The sequence below is a fragment of the Rhea americana genome, unplaced genomic scaffold, assembly GCF_003343005.1.
Source record: "Rhea americana isolate MKP2758 unplaced genomic scaffold, rheAme1 scaffold_103, whole genome shotgun sequence".
Lineage (NCBI taxonomy): Eukaryota > Metazoa > Chordata > Aves > Rheiformes > Rheidae > Rhea > Rhea americana.
Genome location: NW_028185073.1, coordinates 2,759,956 through 2,778,359, shown reverse-complemented (window position 1 = coordinate 2,778,359; position 18,404 = coordinate 2,759,956). Strand labels below are relative to the sequence as shown.

The following is an 18,404-nucleotide window of genomic DNA, read 5'->3' as shown; positions in this document are numbered from 1 at the left end:
TTAAGTAAATGCYATTAGATGATAAAGTAAGACATTTCCCTTGTTTATATAGCAATGAAATCACCAGCTTTCTAGTGTATGTCACTCTGCATGAAATGCATCTAAATCAGGTTGAGACCTAATTAATAATACATATAGAATCTACAATTCTTCCTGATACATCAAGTTTGCGATATACCTTGGTAGCAGAATTGGTATATGAATGGAATAAGGACACAAACCCACAAGGCTTGAAAGAAAAACAACATTATATAAATGGATATAGCTATCATAAAATTTGGCAAAAGCAGTCAAGAGGCTTAGATTTTTACACAGCAGCAACAGCTCTTCAGACTAAGCTGGCAAATAAAGCATAGGTAATTTGGGCAATCCTTCCTCAGTTCCCAGGACCAGTCTTTTTGAGAGCAACAGTAGCCATGCTGGTCAACAGCATCCACCAAGGCACCGCACCCCTGCCATCACCATTTACTACTACAGCGCTCTTCAAGCTTGTGAGGAGAAGGTCAAGACCAGTCTGTGTATGTTACCACCTCAACCAGCTTAACACAACTGTTCTTACTGTTTTAGTACAGTTAATCTTCACTCATGGTATGGAAAGACATATTCTCAAGTAGTATTTTTCACCAAGGGAAGCAAGAGGTTTCCTGCAGTTACACTGGTGTGAACTTCCCCAATATAAAAATCAATGCTTGCTAGAACCCCCTCCAGTTATTAATAAAATCCATTGGTCAAATCATATGGAGTACGATTGTCATTGCTTTCAGTGACCTTTCAATACATGCACTGAAGCCCTCTGCTGATCACAAATATTTTTATTAATAGCAGCAGTTGCACTAGATAAATAGTATGTTTATCCAGCTGTGCAAGATTTACTTTTTGAATCCAGACATTCTTCAGACACCTGTATTGCAGCCATTTGTACAAAACAAGAGAGAACTATTCAGTCAGGTTTTGCTAACAAAGCAAAACAGAAATATTTTGTGCTCTCAGACAGCTATTAAGTTTTGGGACCTCAGTGCTCATAGCACTATGATTCTACACCCAGTTTAACTGAAATGTTTCTATTTCTTTAATCTCAATTATTAATTATATTTGCAGACGTTAGTAATACCCTGTGCAGATTACTGTAAACCAGAATGATATAAGTGATTACACCTGGAAAACAGCATTTGAATCTTATCAGCCAGAGACTTGCTATGTAGACTTCTCTTAGTTTCCTAAGGAAATAAATACTTTCAAGCTCATATCATATGGCTGCCTTATTCTTGGATTTCATTGGCAAAAGAATATAAATATATTAGCTATGGATTTTGTATAAAATTGTTATCTCTATAGTTGAGAGCTAAAACACATCACGCTGTCAAGAGACTGATGGATGCTGTTTAAGAAGGTATAAAGAGTTAAGATCAATTTCTGTAATCTTTCACCTATAAACTCACCTTCAGCCAAGATTAGAGTAGCATTATGTACCCGCCTTGCAATATGCCTTAATCCATCAGAACCATGGTAGACACCAAACATGGCTGCCATGTTAGCAAGAAGAGCCTAAGATCCAAGCAGATTTTACAACATTATCAAAGGTTATTTCATGTTAGTTTAGCAGAAAGTTTCCTTAGCACCCAGAGACTGCTATATATCCTCAGCTGATGTTACACTTGACTACATGTAGCCCACAAGACAAGCAATGGGAAAGACAAAATATTGTTATGAAACTGTAAGCACTGATAAATTAATGTCCTTTGAAATTTAAATATTTCAATAATTAACATAAATTTAAACAACTTCAACTACTACTGCATCTTACAGAGTGAGTATTTGAAGAATCTCAAGAAAAAATAATCCAGGAAGCTCATTATTTGGGCTTGCTATATAACATTTATGAAATATCTCAGGAATGCTAAGTAATTACTAAAACCTTCTCAAAATAAAGCACAACATTGAGAGCATGAACAAAGCATTCATAGGAACAGAAAAATTTTTAAGCTTGTCAGGGTGAAAATATGTGGATACATGCCAAAAACAACTATTTGGAACAATTACTAGTTTAATCATGACATTTTATTGTAAAATAGCTATTTGGTAGTGTAATAAAATTTCTGTATCAAATCACTTGATCAAACAGCCATAATTTCTGGTTTTCTACAAATAATCAATTTCAAAACAGAATTTTTATTTTGTGTGGGCAATTTTCAGTTGTTAGAATTCCCTTTGTTAGAACTCACAAAAGCAAAGCTAACTCAAAGCACTGTGTTGTTACAGCTATAGTCTCATGGTTTAGCTACATCTTTTCTAGTGCTGAAAACAAAGTCTGACAAGTTACCTGTGCTGTACAGATATTACTCGTAGCTTTATCTCTTCTGATATGCTGCTCTCGTGTTTGTAAAGCAAGTCGATACACTTCCTTTCCATTTGCATCTCTAGGTCACAAAAGAAAATGTTTCTGTTACTTTAAATCATGGTAGATTAAGAGATGGGGCTCTGAGCTTGCTAACCTGAGACAGAAAGTTGCTGAAGTGAATAAACACAAGGTGGGACAGATATGTCTCTGAACGGGCAGCACATRGGATCTGTACTCCCACGTGAAGCCAAATAGGACAGAGGGAACAGGCAACTCTGCTGCCATTTGCCTCTTCCAGTGATGGTGCTACTAACAAGACAACTTGCTCCAAAGAGCTTTCTGGTGTCTCTACGTTTTCATTTACATCATACTTGGCTGATGTGTCTGATTAGGCAGAGCACACAGTGCATTTTCTAAGCAAACCACACCAAAACTTAGAGTGCTAGAAACAACTGTAATCATTTTAGTTAGTTAGTAACCCAGAAATAAAGCTGAACAAATGCCAAGAAGGATGTATTTTTTCTAACAATACTAGGAAAGAACATGCAGAATTTACATATCAGAATAACTCCTCCAACAATGTTGTATGTGATAAGTAAACAAGATCTGGCCAATCCATCATTTAAGATATCCTTTTGTAGAGTTACTAACATGTCGAAGCTGGATGGTAAGACTCAATCTAATATACTTTAGTAGGATGAAAATTTTCAGAACAGCCACAAAAAAGAAAAACCCATCAATATATACATATACATATATATGTATATAATATGTACATATAATATGTACAGACTGATCAGACTGATGTGTTGAACATATGTATGTATGTACATATTATATACATATATATGTATATGTATATAAGGTTTTGAAACTTTGTGAGTTCCACAAAGACATTAAAGGCAGTCTTTACCTTGTAACTCCCACCATGCGGCCTGGCATCATTCTCACTAGGTTTTCCTTGACAGCAAAGAATGCTGCATGGGGTCCCCCATAGCAGAGTGGCACGCCAAATCTCTGGGAGCTACCCAGGACAACATCTGCCCCAAACTCTCCAGGAGGCCTCAAAATACAGAGAGCCAGAAGATCAGTAGCACAGCAGGCAAGAGTCTGAAAACAGAAGTGGGTAGAGCAGTCATCCTCTTTTCTGAAGGAACAGTGCTTGCCGTAGAGCTAAATTTGAACATGGTATACCTCGTCAGGAGCTGAAGCATAACAATAACCTTTGTGTGGTATCTCATGCAATATCTGGTGTCTACGTCTATGGCTGTTTAATGAATCAGACTGAAACCTGAATGGCCAAGTAAAATTTACGTTACCCCATTTTGATGAGCTCTTTCAACCAGCTCAGAGAAGTCTTCCACCTTCCCTTCAGTATCTGGGTACTGAAATAATACACCACTGACATCCTTTCCAGTGAAATCCATCTCATGTGGTAATTTGAGCTCAGTAATAACACCAGTGTAACTGCAAAACAAAAATATGCAAAAGACAACACATTCAAGCTGCTTCCTGTCTTAGAGACATATTTAACATATTTTCATAGAKCTATGATTTTTTTTCAGGGAAATTTTCGTTTTCAGAGAATTCCACCTGCTTTGCATCATTAAATAATATTGAGAGAATATGGTGTCGTGGTACACAGTACAGAAGAATTGCTTTTATTTCACCATCAGAATTACGGAGCAGAGCAGACAGTGAATGTACTACTTGATTTCAACATTTTGCCACTTTAGCAAATTTAACTTGAACACCCAATTAATATTGTATTATAACAGTTACCTCAAACTGTAAACTTAAAAGGGATTTAGCTTTCATTATAAAAGTTTTACTATCAAGGGTAAGTCATTTCCTAACTAAAAATGGTTAGATTGAATTTAATAACAAAATACACATATTTTTCTGAAGAACTTAGAAAGAAAATTAAATATTTTCTTGTTGTCATATGTTAACTCTCTCTCTAAACATCTTGGATTACCTTGGTTATACTTAAATGGAAAAGTGGAAGCAATACTAAGTATCATATTTATGTATTTATTTTGCAGAAAAAGAGTAATCCTACATCTCAAACACATTAGGCATGTGATAAAGCTATCAAAAGTGACTCGTATAAGTGAAAATATAATGGAGAAAAATTGAGTTAAACATTACTTGGCTCTAGTCTGGACCACTGCTATTGTTTGAGGGTGGCATCGAGCATCTACATAGAACTTCCTTCTTTTATTGTGCCTGTTTAAAAGAAAAAAGAAAAGAGCAACCATCAAGGATATATTCTTCTCCACAGAAATAAAATCAAAGGCCTTTTAAAATATGAGTCTTCCTAAACTAAAAAGCAATTATAAATTTTAGTTATCATAACTCAAATGTGATTGAATGAGAATCATATTCCCTTTAGAAAGAGAAGGTTCTTCTTAGACACTCAAATGATACTTATACATGGCAAAACAATTAAAATAGGCTGTGTAGCAAAATCAGGAGCCAACTTAAACAGTAAGAATGCCTCCATTCATACATACTTTTTAAAATGCAAGCAAGAAGAATACCACTCTAATTTTTAATACAAATTCCCTTTTTTGTCCTGAATAACCAGTCGTGTGCCATCCAAATAGTGGATGTAGTGGAAGTAGTGGAATAGAGACTGACACATGACCTTACATCAGACTGATGTGTTGAACAACTGAATAGTTATAATACAACCTCGGCTATGTAACTTCCTTTAGGATATACATACCTGCACTGACCTTCAATAACCTCCCTCAGATTTAATTTTTGGTTTGCAGATCCCCCTCCAAATATCCCTACAATGAAGATCCCTGAAAGTAAATTTTGGTATACCAATATTAGGCTTACTATGGTGTGTGTGGTTTTTTTGTTTGTTTTGTTTGTTTGTTTTTTTCCAATCTCCTTTTAAACAAAATTTGAATTTCACATCTTTACTGCTCATGGTTGCAAGAGATTCATACCACAGACAAACACACAAGGCTGAACATTCACAGCAACACCAAAAGCTTCTTTTGTGACTGATAACACGGGCCATGGTTGACCACTGATCTGCTCAGTGAAAAGGCCACGCTCTACTTCAGCTCACTCATCTGCCTAACCCCTGCATAAGTGAGATGCCTTTCCAACTCCCAAATTTCCCTCTGATTATGTAATTTAGCCATACATTTAAACATATTACCGATGACACAAYTGCATGGCTTCTGCAGCAGCTGTCCCCTCATCCAGCAAAGATGCATTAGCCACATCCATTCCTGTGATGTCACACACCATAGTTTGGTAATTTAGCAGGCTCTCCAGTCTGCCCTGAGAAACCTCGGGTTGGTAAGGAGTATACTGGGTAACCCTGTAAGAAAAGAATTCTGAATTTAGATCTCTGAAAAGAAATGCATAACAGAATTATTCTGCTGGAAAAAGCATATATATTGTAAAGCACAATCATTAACACGAAAATCTGTTTTAAACCASCTATTTTCAGAGTGTTGTAATTTATTCTCAGGCTCTCACGACAGTAATATTTTTCATATTGGTTTTGACTTAGTTCTTTACAGGATAAACTTTATCTCTTTCTATGAGTACTCTTTTTGGGTGGGGAAGACCAAGTGGAAATTGGACTTCAAAGTTGCAGTCAACTGAGTGTGGGAGAAATGAGTCAAGTCACAGTATGTGAATGAGAACGCTTCATTCAGTCATACTTAGGTATTGTTGTTATCTTTCAACATACTGTTTCTAAAGTCCTTACTTACTGAGTATTCTCCACTCCTATGGGAGAGAAGGAATGTAGCACCTTGCAGGGTCAAGCTCAGAATTATGCCACTTCTTGTAAAATTACAACTTGCATTTTTGCTATTGGAGAGAAGAAAGACTGACCCGAATTTTACTTGATATCATTGAAAGAATAAAGGCATAAAGGAAATACAAACTACTCCTTAAAGACAGCCTACAGCCAGGGAAACACCTCATTAGAACAACAAAGGGGAAAATAAATAAATAAAGTTGCACAGCATGCTGAGAGAAGGCCAGAAACACAGCGATGAAAGGCAAAAATAGAGATTAGACTCTCTTTTCACTTCCAGAACTCTAGGGTCCTGGATTTCAGGGTGGATCAGGCCAGATTTTATGTCACTTTGAATCCAGAGGAGACTCCAGAAACAAGTGACAAGTAGGAACATGCATAGCCATAGTTTTTCAGTTTTCTCACTGAAAGGATGCTAGTAAGCTCTGGACCTTTGAAAGGGCTTTTCATGATGCATGAGTGAAGGTATCATCTTTCAAGAGACACTGAAGTACTTGGGAGCTGAAGCCCCATATAAAGTTGAAAGGAGATAAAAAGACAGATTTTTAAAGGACATTAGTTAATATTTGACCGAATAATCAGCTACTAAAAATGAGGTATTAATTAAGGTTGCATATACATGCTGTATTTTTTCATTTCGACAAAGACATTGTGCTATTAAACCATTACTAATTAAGGACCGGTGCAAAATGAGAAAAGACAAAGGGAAAAAAATCCGTACTGGAAAAGTAACATCTAGTAGCAAAAAAGTTACACCTTACATTAACCTTGGGTGTAAATTTTGCTAGAAGACTTTAAAGTTCCATCTGTTCATATTGTGCAAATTCTTTCTTTATTTTGTTTTCAAGGATAAAGCAACTTTCTTAAGATGTTGTTAATAATAATGACACCATCCAATATTAGTGCAAATTTTCATCCATTTTAAGTGTTCTACAGCACATGGTGAAGACATTTAAATTACAAAGAGATTTGTTTATAAATATATATTCATATATATATATATTTTTTCCTATAAATATATAGGAAGGGTGTCCTGATGGACTTTGTCCTTACCAACAGACAGGGACTGGTTAGAGATGTGAAGGTTGGGGGCAGCCTTGGCTGCAGTGACTCCACCACGAGATGGTGGAGTTCAGGATCTGGCAGGAAAGAATTAAGGCAACAGGCAGGATGGTAACCCTGGACTTCAGGAGAGCAGACTCTTCAGAGACCAACTTGGAGGAGTCTCATGGGTTAAGGCCCTGAAGGAAGAGGAGTCCAGGAGAGCTGGCTAATATTCAAACATCACTTCTTCCAAGCTCAAGAGCGGTGCATCTCTATGAGTAAGAAGGCAGGATACCTGCATGGGTGAGCAAGGACCTCCTGGCCAAATTCAGACAGAAGAAGAAAGTACACAGAATGTGGAAGAGGGRACAGGCTGCTTGGGAGAATTACAGGAATGCAGTCAGAGTRTGTAGAGATGCAGCGAGGAAGGCTAAGGCCCAGCTGGAACTGAGTCTGACAATGGATGTCAAAGACAACAGGAAGGGCTTCTTTAAATACATSAGCAGCAAGAGGARGACTGGGGAAAATGTGGGCCCGCTACTGAATGGGGCGGGGGCCCTGGCGACAAGGGATACAGAGAAGGCAAAATTACTGAATGCCTTCTCTGCTTCAGTCTTCACTGCTAAGGGCAGCCCTCAAGAATCCTGCAGCCTGGACGTGAGGGAGAAAGACTGGAGAAGGGAAGACTTTCCTTTGGTTGAGGAGGAAAGGATTAGAGACCTTCTGGGCAGGCTAGACATCCACAAATCCATGGGCCCAGATGGGATGCACCCACATGTACTGAGGGAGCTGGCGGGTGTTGCTGCCAGGATGCTCTCCATCAACTTTGAAAGGTGCTGGAGAACTGGAGAGGTAGCTGAGGACTGGAAGAAAGCCAATGTCACTCCAGTCTTCAAGAAGGAGGACCCAGGCAACTATAGGCCAGTCAGCTTCACCTCCATCCCTGGAAAGGTGATGGAACAGCTCCTTCTGGATGTCGTCTCCAGACATGTGGAGGAAAAGCAGGTGATCAGGAGTAGCCAGCATGGATTCACCAAGGGGAAATCCTGCTTAACCAATCTGATAGCCTTCTCKGATGGAATGACTGGCTGGGGAGATGAGGGGAGAGCAGTGGACGCTGTGTACCTTGACTTCAGCAAGGCTTTTGACMCWGTCTCCCAGAACATCCTCCTAGAGAAGCTCAGGAAATGTGGGTTGGATGAGTGGATAGTAAGCTGGATTGAGAACTGGCTGAAGGGCAGAGCTCAGAGGGTCGTCATCAGTGGCACAGAGTCTAGTTGGAGACCCGTGGCTAGTGGCGTCTCCCAGGGCTCAGTACTGGGTCCCATCCTGTTCAAGYTCTTCATCAATGACCTGGATGAGGGGACAAAGTGCCTCCTCAGTAAGTTTGCCGATGATCCCAAGCTGGGAGGAGTGGCTGACACACCTGAGGGCTGTGCTGCCATTCAGAGAGACCTGGACAGGCTGGGCAGAGAGGAACCTCCTGAGGTTCAATAAGGGCAAGTGCAGAGTCCTGCACCTAGAGAGAAATAACCCTAGGCGCCAGTACAAGCTGGGGACTGAMCTGCTGGGGAGCAGCTCTGCAGAGAAGGACCTGGGAGTGCTGGTGGATGACAGGTTGACCATGGGCCAGCAATGTGCCCCTGTGGCCAGGAAGGCCAGTGTTATCCTGGGGCGCATTAGGAAGAGGGTTGCCAGTAGGTCGAGGGAGGTGATCCTGCCCCTCTACTCAGCCCTGGGGAGGCCTCASCTCGAGTCCTGTGTCCAGTTGTGGGCTCCCCAGCACAAGAGAGACATGGAGCTACTGGAGAGAGTCCAGCGCAGGGCTACAAAGATGATCAGAGGGYTGGAGCACCTGCCCTGTGAGGAACGGCTGCGAGAGCTGGGCCTCTTCAGCCTGGGGAAGAGAAGCCTGAGGGGGGATCTGATCAATGTGTACAAGTACCTGAAGGGAGGGTGTCAAGGGGATGGGGACAAACTCTTTTCAGTTGTCCCGTGTGACAGGACAAGAGGCAATGGGCAGAAACTGAAGCACAGGCAGTTCTGCCTGACCGTGAGGGGGAATTTCTTCCCTGTGAGAGTGACGGAGCACTGGCGCAGGTTGCCCAGAGAGGTGGTGGAGTCTCCTTCTCTGGAGATATTCAAGAGCTGCCTGGATGCAACCCTGTCTAACATGCTCTAGGTGACCCTGCCGAGCAGAGAGGTTGGACTAGATGATCTCCAGAGGTCCCTTCCAACCTTACTGATTCTATGATTCTGTGATTCTGTATTTTTTCCTGAGAAGTAGGACTAGACAGTGTCTAAAAGACACTAAGTCTCTGCTTGAAGTTTTCTAACCACTTTTCTGTGTTACTTGTAAAATGACTTTCTAAAATTAACTTAAATAAATAAAATTTCTAAAGAGCATATCAAATGGCTCTTATTCAAAAAAAAAAAAAAATCTGTTCTGCTTAAGCTTGTTCAAATGGCTATTAATTCAAGTCCAGTAACAGCAATGTTCAAATTAAAAAAAGAGGAAGAATTACTATTGTGACAAGGAATATAAACTGCTCCTTGTTCAGTCAAACTGGTGGAAAATAATCATTTTCAGTCAGTATTTTCTGCCTAGAGGTATATCTACAAACATTCCCAAGTTAGCTAAGGCAGACTGGTCATGATACAAAAGAAATCTTCCATGAGAAACTAAAGGACTCTTTCTTGAGTCAGTGCCAGCTCTTTCAAAAGTCTGAGGGGAAATGGCTTTCGCTTTTGTAAGTTCTTTGCTTTAGTTCAGTTTTCTGCCCTTTACCACATCCTACTTTCAAAAGGATTTGTATAAATACAAACGTTAAGATACTGATGAATGTTTTAAAGGACTCTGAGGTAATATTATGTGTCCTCGGAGCCCCTGGAGACTGGGATCAACAGACTGGCAGCAAGGCAAGCAGTATCCAGGAAACACATGCTTCCAGCCAAAGGCTAGGCTGCTGATCGAAAGACCTGGCTGAGAAAGGAGCAGAAGTCCTCCTGCTTTGAAGATGGAATAGTTTTACATTCAACAAAGAAACAAACAGACTACATTAACCACAGAATTAGCAGTTACAGTTTCTTTATACTAAAGCCAGCTCTTGCTGTTACTTTGCCTAAAGTTTGGCGGATCACAAAAAAGATTCAGAAAACACCATCACCAAGTAGTACTCAGTGAACTAGTTCTTGGTTAATTTTTGCAGGTATGTAGTCAGTAAGCCAAAGTCTAAACTTCATTTATTTCTGTTGTCAGATGGGGGGTTGAGGGGTAGATAGAGAGATAATTCATTCACCTTAAACACTTGAAAACTGAAAGCCACAGTACATGAATTTTCTAAATTATCTGACTTCTTAGAATTTTAGGACTGAATTTCATCAGCAAGGRCAAGATTGGATCCCTCCCTCCCTTCCCCCTGCAAGCCATCCATATTTAACATAAATACGCAATATATAAATACTGTAGTGTAGAAAAATATTGCAGCAAAGCTGTGCAACTGGTGGCTTTCCAACTTGAAGTGATTCTACCTGACTTGCAAAATTCCCCAGTGCCCTAACTGTTTGTAGAGTTCCAGACATGTCACTTGGCACTTCATGATTCTTTGAAGAGTTGTTATAAAGGTGATCCTGAAACYTACCCATCTATCTGAGAGCTGAATAGTCTTATGAAATGGCATGTTTATGAAAGACAATTTCAGTTTCAAAAAAAGAAGCATAAAAATTCTAAATACTTCACACAAAAAATATTTAATTTCCCGTCAAATTTGGCATGCTTGCAAGTTGCTTGTGCAATTTTCTGAATCTTTTCTGGAAGTAGAAATCAGTTACTTGGAGTACACATCTGACATTTTTCCAAGGCATGCAATGATTTTCAGGAGAGGTGAGTGCTAATTGCTAATGAGTCAGTCTACTGATGTAAAGATTGCTGATATCCCTGGAACACATTCTTATTTCTTTATTCTTACAAATTTAATATTTAGGGACAAAGTAAGCAGGTGAGCTGTTTCAATTATTGAAATCATTTATTTCTAAGACTTCCACCTAAGGTTAGTAGGGAATTATTAGTTACAGACTTTGCAGATACAAAATAACTAAGACCAAAAAGACAAAGGATCAAAAACAAGAGCCTCCCATCCTCCACCTTCTGCAAACAAATCCTTTTCTTAGGAAACTGGAATTGTAACTATGGCATTCTGTCAAGCAACAGTCCACTACAAAAAACTTGCAGCTTATTTTATAACTTTGAATCAGAGTGTTCTTTGGATAAAATAAATTGTCTGAAGAGCATCTCCTCTAAGTATTTTCAAGTAGCTTCTTTCAAGAATACAGTTTCAAATGGGTTTAAGACTTAAGAGAGAAAGATACCTATRCTTTTTCAAAAGCTACCAATACAAGGTATTCTTGAATGCCAACTTCCCAGGCATTAATTAGTACTAGCTTTGGTCAGACAATTTTATCTCAAAATAATTCAGCTATTCAAATTTTTATTGTGAATAAAGATCTTGTACACCACTGTCTGAATACTTCAAAAAGCTTTGAAACTCCAGCAGGGCTGACTATTTTCTTAGCAGAATCTAACATCCAGGAAGATTTTCTGACCAAACTTCTAAAGAATGCAGTGTGGGTCAATAGTCCCATTTCCAGCTGAAAATACATTTTGTTCTAAACAGTTTCTTCCTGAAATCTACCCCTTTTCTTCCTACCTCCTCCTACTAAGTCTGAATGTCATAAATACTAAAATGTCCTTCATTTCTGTATTCATAGACTTTCGTGAGCAATTCTAAAGAAGGTCAAGCAATGAGAAGCAACAAATCATGTGAAAGACAAGAATTGAGCAGAAACAAAAAGCCTTAACTTGCAGCGTTTCCCCTGAAGCTGTAATGGGTAGATGTTAAAGATACACACTTAGCAGATGTGCGAGAAGAGGCTTGACTTCTGACACACTGTCCATAAAAGTCTGTATGGCTAAGAAGCTTGCTTTTATCTCTCCCTTTCCAGCAAACTCAATTTACTTTAACCTTCTGCAGGTTTAGCTTTTAGCATTCTAGTTTGATTTTATAAGACAGTCCAAGAATAGATTTTTGAATAAACTCTCACAGGTGCTTTACTAACATCATATAATTTTTTTTAGTATTTAAAAACACGCAATTTATTTCAATTCATTTACTTTAACCATTCTTATTTTTCACTCTAGCAATGCAATTTTTTTTTCATAAACTCCTCAAGTCTAAGAAGTGCAACTCCTAGAAATAGCTGTGCCTTCTTGGTCAGTGTGCAACTTCTTAATTCAAAAGCCTGATGATACACAAATAAAACAAAGTGTAATAATAAACAGGATTGGAAGTTTATGTATACAGTTACCCACATGAAGTACATGTCAGTCGTTATTTGTAAAAATGCAATATTTGGTTAACCTGATAAAAATAAAGTACTTAATAAACAATGAGTTTTACAGTAACTAATTTGATTCAACTTTTTAATTATCTCTTTAAACATTGGTTTTATTCAAGCAAAAATTGCTCAGTAATAAAGATGTTAATTATGATATAACTATACTGCAAAAAAGGACACAGGAACTTCAAAATGAGACAATGCATGATATTAGCACCATTCAGTCTGGTGGACAGAATTTCATTTTCATTTTTCTGATGTATTAATTCTGAGTTACAGATGTTTAGAATAACATCCAAAGCTAAATGAGTATTTATTACCAAGTTTTAGAACCTTTCTCCTGAAAAGTCCTTTGAGAGACAAAAAGCTTTTACTATTTAGAATAATGTTGCTCAAAATATATAAAGGAACACACTGAAAGATTTTTCCATTTTATGTTTTAAAAAAATAGTAAAATTCAAGTCTGACAGACTGTTTTTTGGCTTATCCTAAACAACTAAATCATCAGTCTATTCAAAAAATAATTATCAAGCACACTCTCAAGCTGTTCTCAGAAAACAGAGGACTGAGTTATTTGCTTAAAGAGAGGCATACTTTGTGGATATATGTTCACACTTTTGAAGCTCTCTGGTCTCAAACAAACAAACAAACAAACAAAACCTAAAAAACACTTGAAATTTCCAAAACTGTATAAGAAAACCTCATAAGAAAACCATAATCAGAGCATTGCATAGCATTTTATTGTGTCCATAATCGGACACATTAGTGGAGGAGAGAGCTCTTTAATTTTAGTCAGAATCTAAGAAAGAATAGTTTTATTTATAGTTAAATCTGCATACTTCCTTTAAAGCAAATTAAAACATTATGTTTTAGTTCATAAGAAGTATAAGCTGTGAACAGAAGTCATGGGAGTCTATGTAATAAGTAAAAATCTTTTATAGAATGAGATATAAAATGAAATTTAAGCAGGTATTCATACATATACATTTAATAARGAAATCTTGTACATTACCATCCAGCATTCTCCAGTAAGTTCCGTGCAATGGGCTGAGGCACTGAGCAGTTGTAATAACCCATGCCAATATAGGACCTCCATATATCGTTCTTGCTTGCAATATTGTACAGAGTTTCAAGGATTTCATTTTCACCTAATTGAAAAAGTAATAGCAGAAAAGTTCAGTTACATATAATGTTAGCACAGTTTTCAACTAAACTGCCTTGTATTTTTTCTTAATGCAGTAAATAAATTGTATCAGAAAAAGATACCAAACAAGAACAGGAAAAGCAAAAAAAAAAATCTGGTAAAATGTAATGGGAAAATTTAACTTCTACCGGATCTAACTCTGGTGGKTTTTTTTTTTGTTTGTTTGTTTTCTCTCTCTATGAGGTGACTTTTCTGGATGCAACTGGACAAACATATTTGTTAACAGCTTCATTTTCAGTTTTCTTTCACATTAATCATATTCAATAGTTCCACCATAAATATTTCATTTCGGAGAATTTTTCTTTTTTTAACATTGAATAAAACACCGCACATCCTAAACAATGTAAATGTCACTCGTGTCAAAAGCGCAACAACTGAACAATCAGAGGACTCTGACCAATGTGAAAGCCGTAACAAGAGAAATAGTTGGTGTTATGGGGAAGTGGCTTTTGGCTGCCTTTTGTTTGATGGCGGTCTTTGAATAGTTTCTTCCTCAGACACATAATAAATAATAACTCTACATTATATACTCTATTATTTATTGATCAAAACCTCTGATTTCAAAACTCATCATTGTTAAATCAATTTATAAATACATTTCTTGTTTTCAGTAAAATACTTCTTTTTTTTTTTCCCCCGGGGACTCTCAGGTCCTATATTCATTGAACTTGAACTCAGCAATACCCAAGGCAAAGTTTCTGAAATGTAGTAAACAGTTCCACTCCYCCAAACTACTCCTACAGAACTTATTTCAGACAAATGTACTTTGTTTATAGTGAGTTTTAACATTTTAAACCTCTTCCTCTCTGTCACTATCAAACAAATACTTTGATGAAAGGCATTTCCGTGCATAGCTTCTATATTCTTGCAGAACTGAAATTTCAACAATTTGTTTGGAAATGCTATTGCATTTGTTCATTTAAATCTAAATTCAGTTAAAGGCAGAAGCTGGACAGCACTTAACTTGCTCACTAGCCCAATRTCATACACAAAAAATGCATTAAGAGTAAGATTTCTGTAGTGAACACATACTGGAAATATTGTACTATGTGCCAGATGCTATTTGTTTCTTTTGTTAACCTGATTGGATGATTATTCTAGAAAGCTGAGAGTCATTTCACAGCAGACATAGCTAACAACCGCCAAAGGAAAACACTGAAGTTGTGCTAGAGCTCCCTGAAATACCACGTTTTCCCAAATGGATTCAAGAGATACAGCATAAAGCTTAGTGAGACAGTAAGCAGCTCAGGCAGCAAGTAAGCTCCCACATGCCATCCAGAAGAGCTGCATATACAGATTCCAACACAGACTATATTTCTTAATTACAATATTTATATAAGAATTATATGTGAAGAAAGTTGTATCACTAGCTTTTTAATCAGGACAGTGCTGGAGGGCACACTCCCTCCATTTCTGCTTCACTTCACTTGCCCTGATCCTTTGGTCACTACAAAGGCAACAGCAGCAGGTCTCAGTATTCATCTTCTACATCTGGTAGGCCTCTTTGAAGAGATCTGGGGTAAACAGCCCTTCCAATTTACCCTAGGCTGAACACTTCCTTGAAGGAGTTCATCAAAGCTCTAGGCAACATTTTAGTAAGATACTTACAACCAATAAGGAGCTCTACACCAGTGTAACTGATGTCAATAGCCCCTGATTTGACTGTTCAGCCTGGCTTCTCTAAGAACAAATATACGTGCTTGTAGATTTAAGATGATTTAATTTGTAATCAGATCCGTGCTTGGTTTACACCGATAAGGTTCTGGATTAAAGTGAAAATTAAGGAGATACACCCAGGCTTTTCACAGAGGTGGGTGGCAACAGCAAGAGACAAGGAACCTTTCCCCCATCAAAGACAGCCCATCAGCAGAGCTAGGGCCCACGGGGGTTGTGCTACCTTGGAAATTTTCAAGCACCAACTGGTTAAAGCCCTGAGTGACCTGGTCTGAACCCATGGCTGAGCCTGCTTTGGGCTGGAGGTTGGAACTAGATCCCTGCCAGCCCACACTGCCTTGCGATCCACTTCCTTCCTGGTCACAGTAACCATATTCTCCATTCCAGCACATCCATTTTTCAACTGCAGATTCCCATAACATGAACTATAGAATGGGTCTGACACTGCAACGTTCACTCTGTAAATGGACATTCAATATAAAGACAGAATAATGCTATACCTGCAAGAGTGATCTTCAATATGCTTAAAAATTATTTTTCAAATTCAAAATTAGATTGCTAAGTTTCCATTTTGGTAGATAAGAATGCCACCAAATCAAAAAAACTGCCTAGAAACATAGAACCTTTCTGCCACAACCCCACACTTCGGGTGTAGTATAGTCATGTAAATAACTGCTGATGATTTTTCTTTTAAGCCAGAACACATGAACAAGACTAGTATATTTTGGAAGGTTTCAATATATATGGTTTAAGCATAGCTTGTTTTAAGACCTCAGTGCTGGGTTAATGATTTCAGTTCTTACCACCAGCTGGTAAAGTAAGGAAGCAATATGGGGAACAGGGAATCAGAAAAGAATTAGAAAAAAAAGATGCTATTAAGAAACCAGTCATCACACTCAGCTGTCTGTTTCCAGTTTTCTAAGAAGCACAGTTGAAATACCTTTATCTTGAATTCATTCTATTGGATATAGTCTATAAATCCTTCAAGAACCTTATTCAGCAAGAAAAGAATTGCCAATTAAGTCACTGCAGTTATCTTTATTCCCTGCACTCAACACACTAGAATATAAGATCAGAGGCAGTACACGGAATAAAGTTCATTGATCTTGTAGCACTGCTATCTTAGAACTGTGGAAAGCTCTCACTATGAGTTCAGTGAGGACATTTCATGAGTGCCACTCATACATACACATGCGCACACACACACAGGTAAAACAAAGGMAAAAAATCAGGAAAACTGGAAGAGGGAAGGATTATCTGGTTCTGAAGTGTTAATGCTATTATTTATGCTGGTGTTCTATTGGCTAGTATAGTAGCTTTGCTTTGGACCTGTGAGRTATCTACAAGGAAGCAAGGTACCCAAAGAAGTTAAGACAGGGGTTGGGGTGGGGAGGAGAGAAGAAAGAAGAAATCAAGAGAACAGATGAGAAGTGGCTATTTCTCTGCTGTAATACTGCTCGAGTTATRTAAGTTCTTCAAGAAATCTAAATTCTGAGGTCAAGTTTTTTAAAACAGAAAAAGGGGAGGGGCAATTTATTTCCCTTGCTTCAGCAATTCCATCTCTGGAATAAAGTAAAATTAAATAGAAGTAAAACTACTCTGAAATGCTGTCAAATTCTGTCGGACATGTAATAACACCGTAGAATGGCCTGGGAGAAGCAGATGCTCCACATGGCGAGTCCTGCTAGAGACTCCTCATGAGAAGGGCTGAAAGCCAACACGATCTGCTGCCCTGCCTCCTCTTCCTCCTCTGTTTGCTCAGGCCAARCCTGCCTGGGCAGCAGAGGCAACCGAGGGTGCTGTAAGGAGAGGGAGGCATGCTGCGGCTGAGGGCCAGCAACTGGCTTTCACCTTCCTACCCTGAAAGCCTGCCAGCCGCTGGACGGAGAGCAGCGGCAAAAAAGTGCCAAGAGGAGTGAAATGTGGCGGGGGAAGGCAAATTCCAGCCCAGTTTGTGGCAGTGATCGTCCAGGCTGTAGAGATCCCAGGTGTACAATATGTTCTCCAGTCAAAAATGACAAAGTCAGCTCTAACGTCTACTTAAAACCGACTCCTGACATCAGTCCCATGCAGAATTACTTCTAAGTATTGCTTTATTTTCTAACTGCCATTTTTAATTTAACTACAAGAGCAACTAACTTGAAGATACAAACTGTTTTTGAATACGGCTACTTCTGAATCATATGCATTTTAAAAATGCTTAGATTGGAGACCCAGTTAGTTGCCTATGCAGGTTACTAACATTTACAACAGAAAATTTTAGAGTTAAATTTGAAATATTTTGAAGAGTCATTGTAAAGTTTGTAAAATCATTCTTTTAATTCAAATTCTAATTGAAAAGTAGAAATATGTATCAGAATCTATAAAGTCTTTGAATTTTAACAGAGTACACTCGTGAAACAAGATGGGCCTGTGACAAAAAAGCATTACAGGGAAAGCTATTACTAAAACACACAGCAGGTTTACAAGGATAAAAGAAAGAGGATTACCCTTATATAAGGTGGCTTGTTCTTTTACTTCAACTAGGGCAGTYACTATATGTGCTAAAGCACCTTCAATACCTAAAGAAAAACTGATTGTTAAAGGTACTTGTAGTGACAGTGGGAAAAAGAGCTCTACAACACCACCTGATAGCCAACAATTATATACCAAACAGACAGCTGGCCTTTGTTATCAGTATTGATTTGAAAATAAGTGATATTTCAAAATAACATTCTTCCTCTGAACTTTATCTACAGAGAAAGGTGACTTTAAAAGCCTCCCTCACAGAATTAGTTCAGATATGGGATTGCAACTTACTATTCTCAGAATCAGGTAGTTTGTTCTGTTTCACTGCTACTGACTTTCAGCTGTACGTTCAAGTGGTTTTACAACATGAATTATCAGTGGGCTAATGGCAGCAGGTACCTCTAAAATGGCTTCCCCTCCCCTCAAAAACAAACAAACAAAAAAAA

General features: G+C 38.3%; 1 protein-coding gene across 1 annotated transcript in view; it reads right to left on the bottom strand.

Moving 5' to 3' along the window:
* GLDC (glycine decarboxylase) overlaps positions 1–18,404 on the bottom strand; it is a 40,049-nt gene that overhangs the window by 18,419 nt on the left and 3,226 nt on the right. Inside the window, exons 2-8 of the mRNA XM_085307159.1 lie at positions 13,585–13,720; positions 5,520–5,684; positions 4,490–4,567; positions 3,658–3,805; positions 3,252–3,448; positions 2,321–2,417; positions 1,440–1,545 (exon numbers count right to left, since the gene is read on the bottom strand). Coding sequence (XP_085163285.1) covers positions 1,440–1,545; positions 2,321–2,417; positions 3,252–3,448; positions 3,658–3,805; positions 4,490–4,567; positions 5,520–5,684; positions 13,585–13,720 — 927 coding nt within the window. The remainder of the gene's footprint in view (positions 1–1,439; positions 1,546–2,320; positions 2,418–3,251; positions 3,449–3,657; positions 3,806–4,489; positions 4,568–5,519; positions 5,685–13,584; positions 13,721–18,404) is intronic.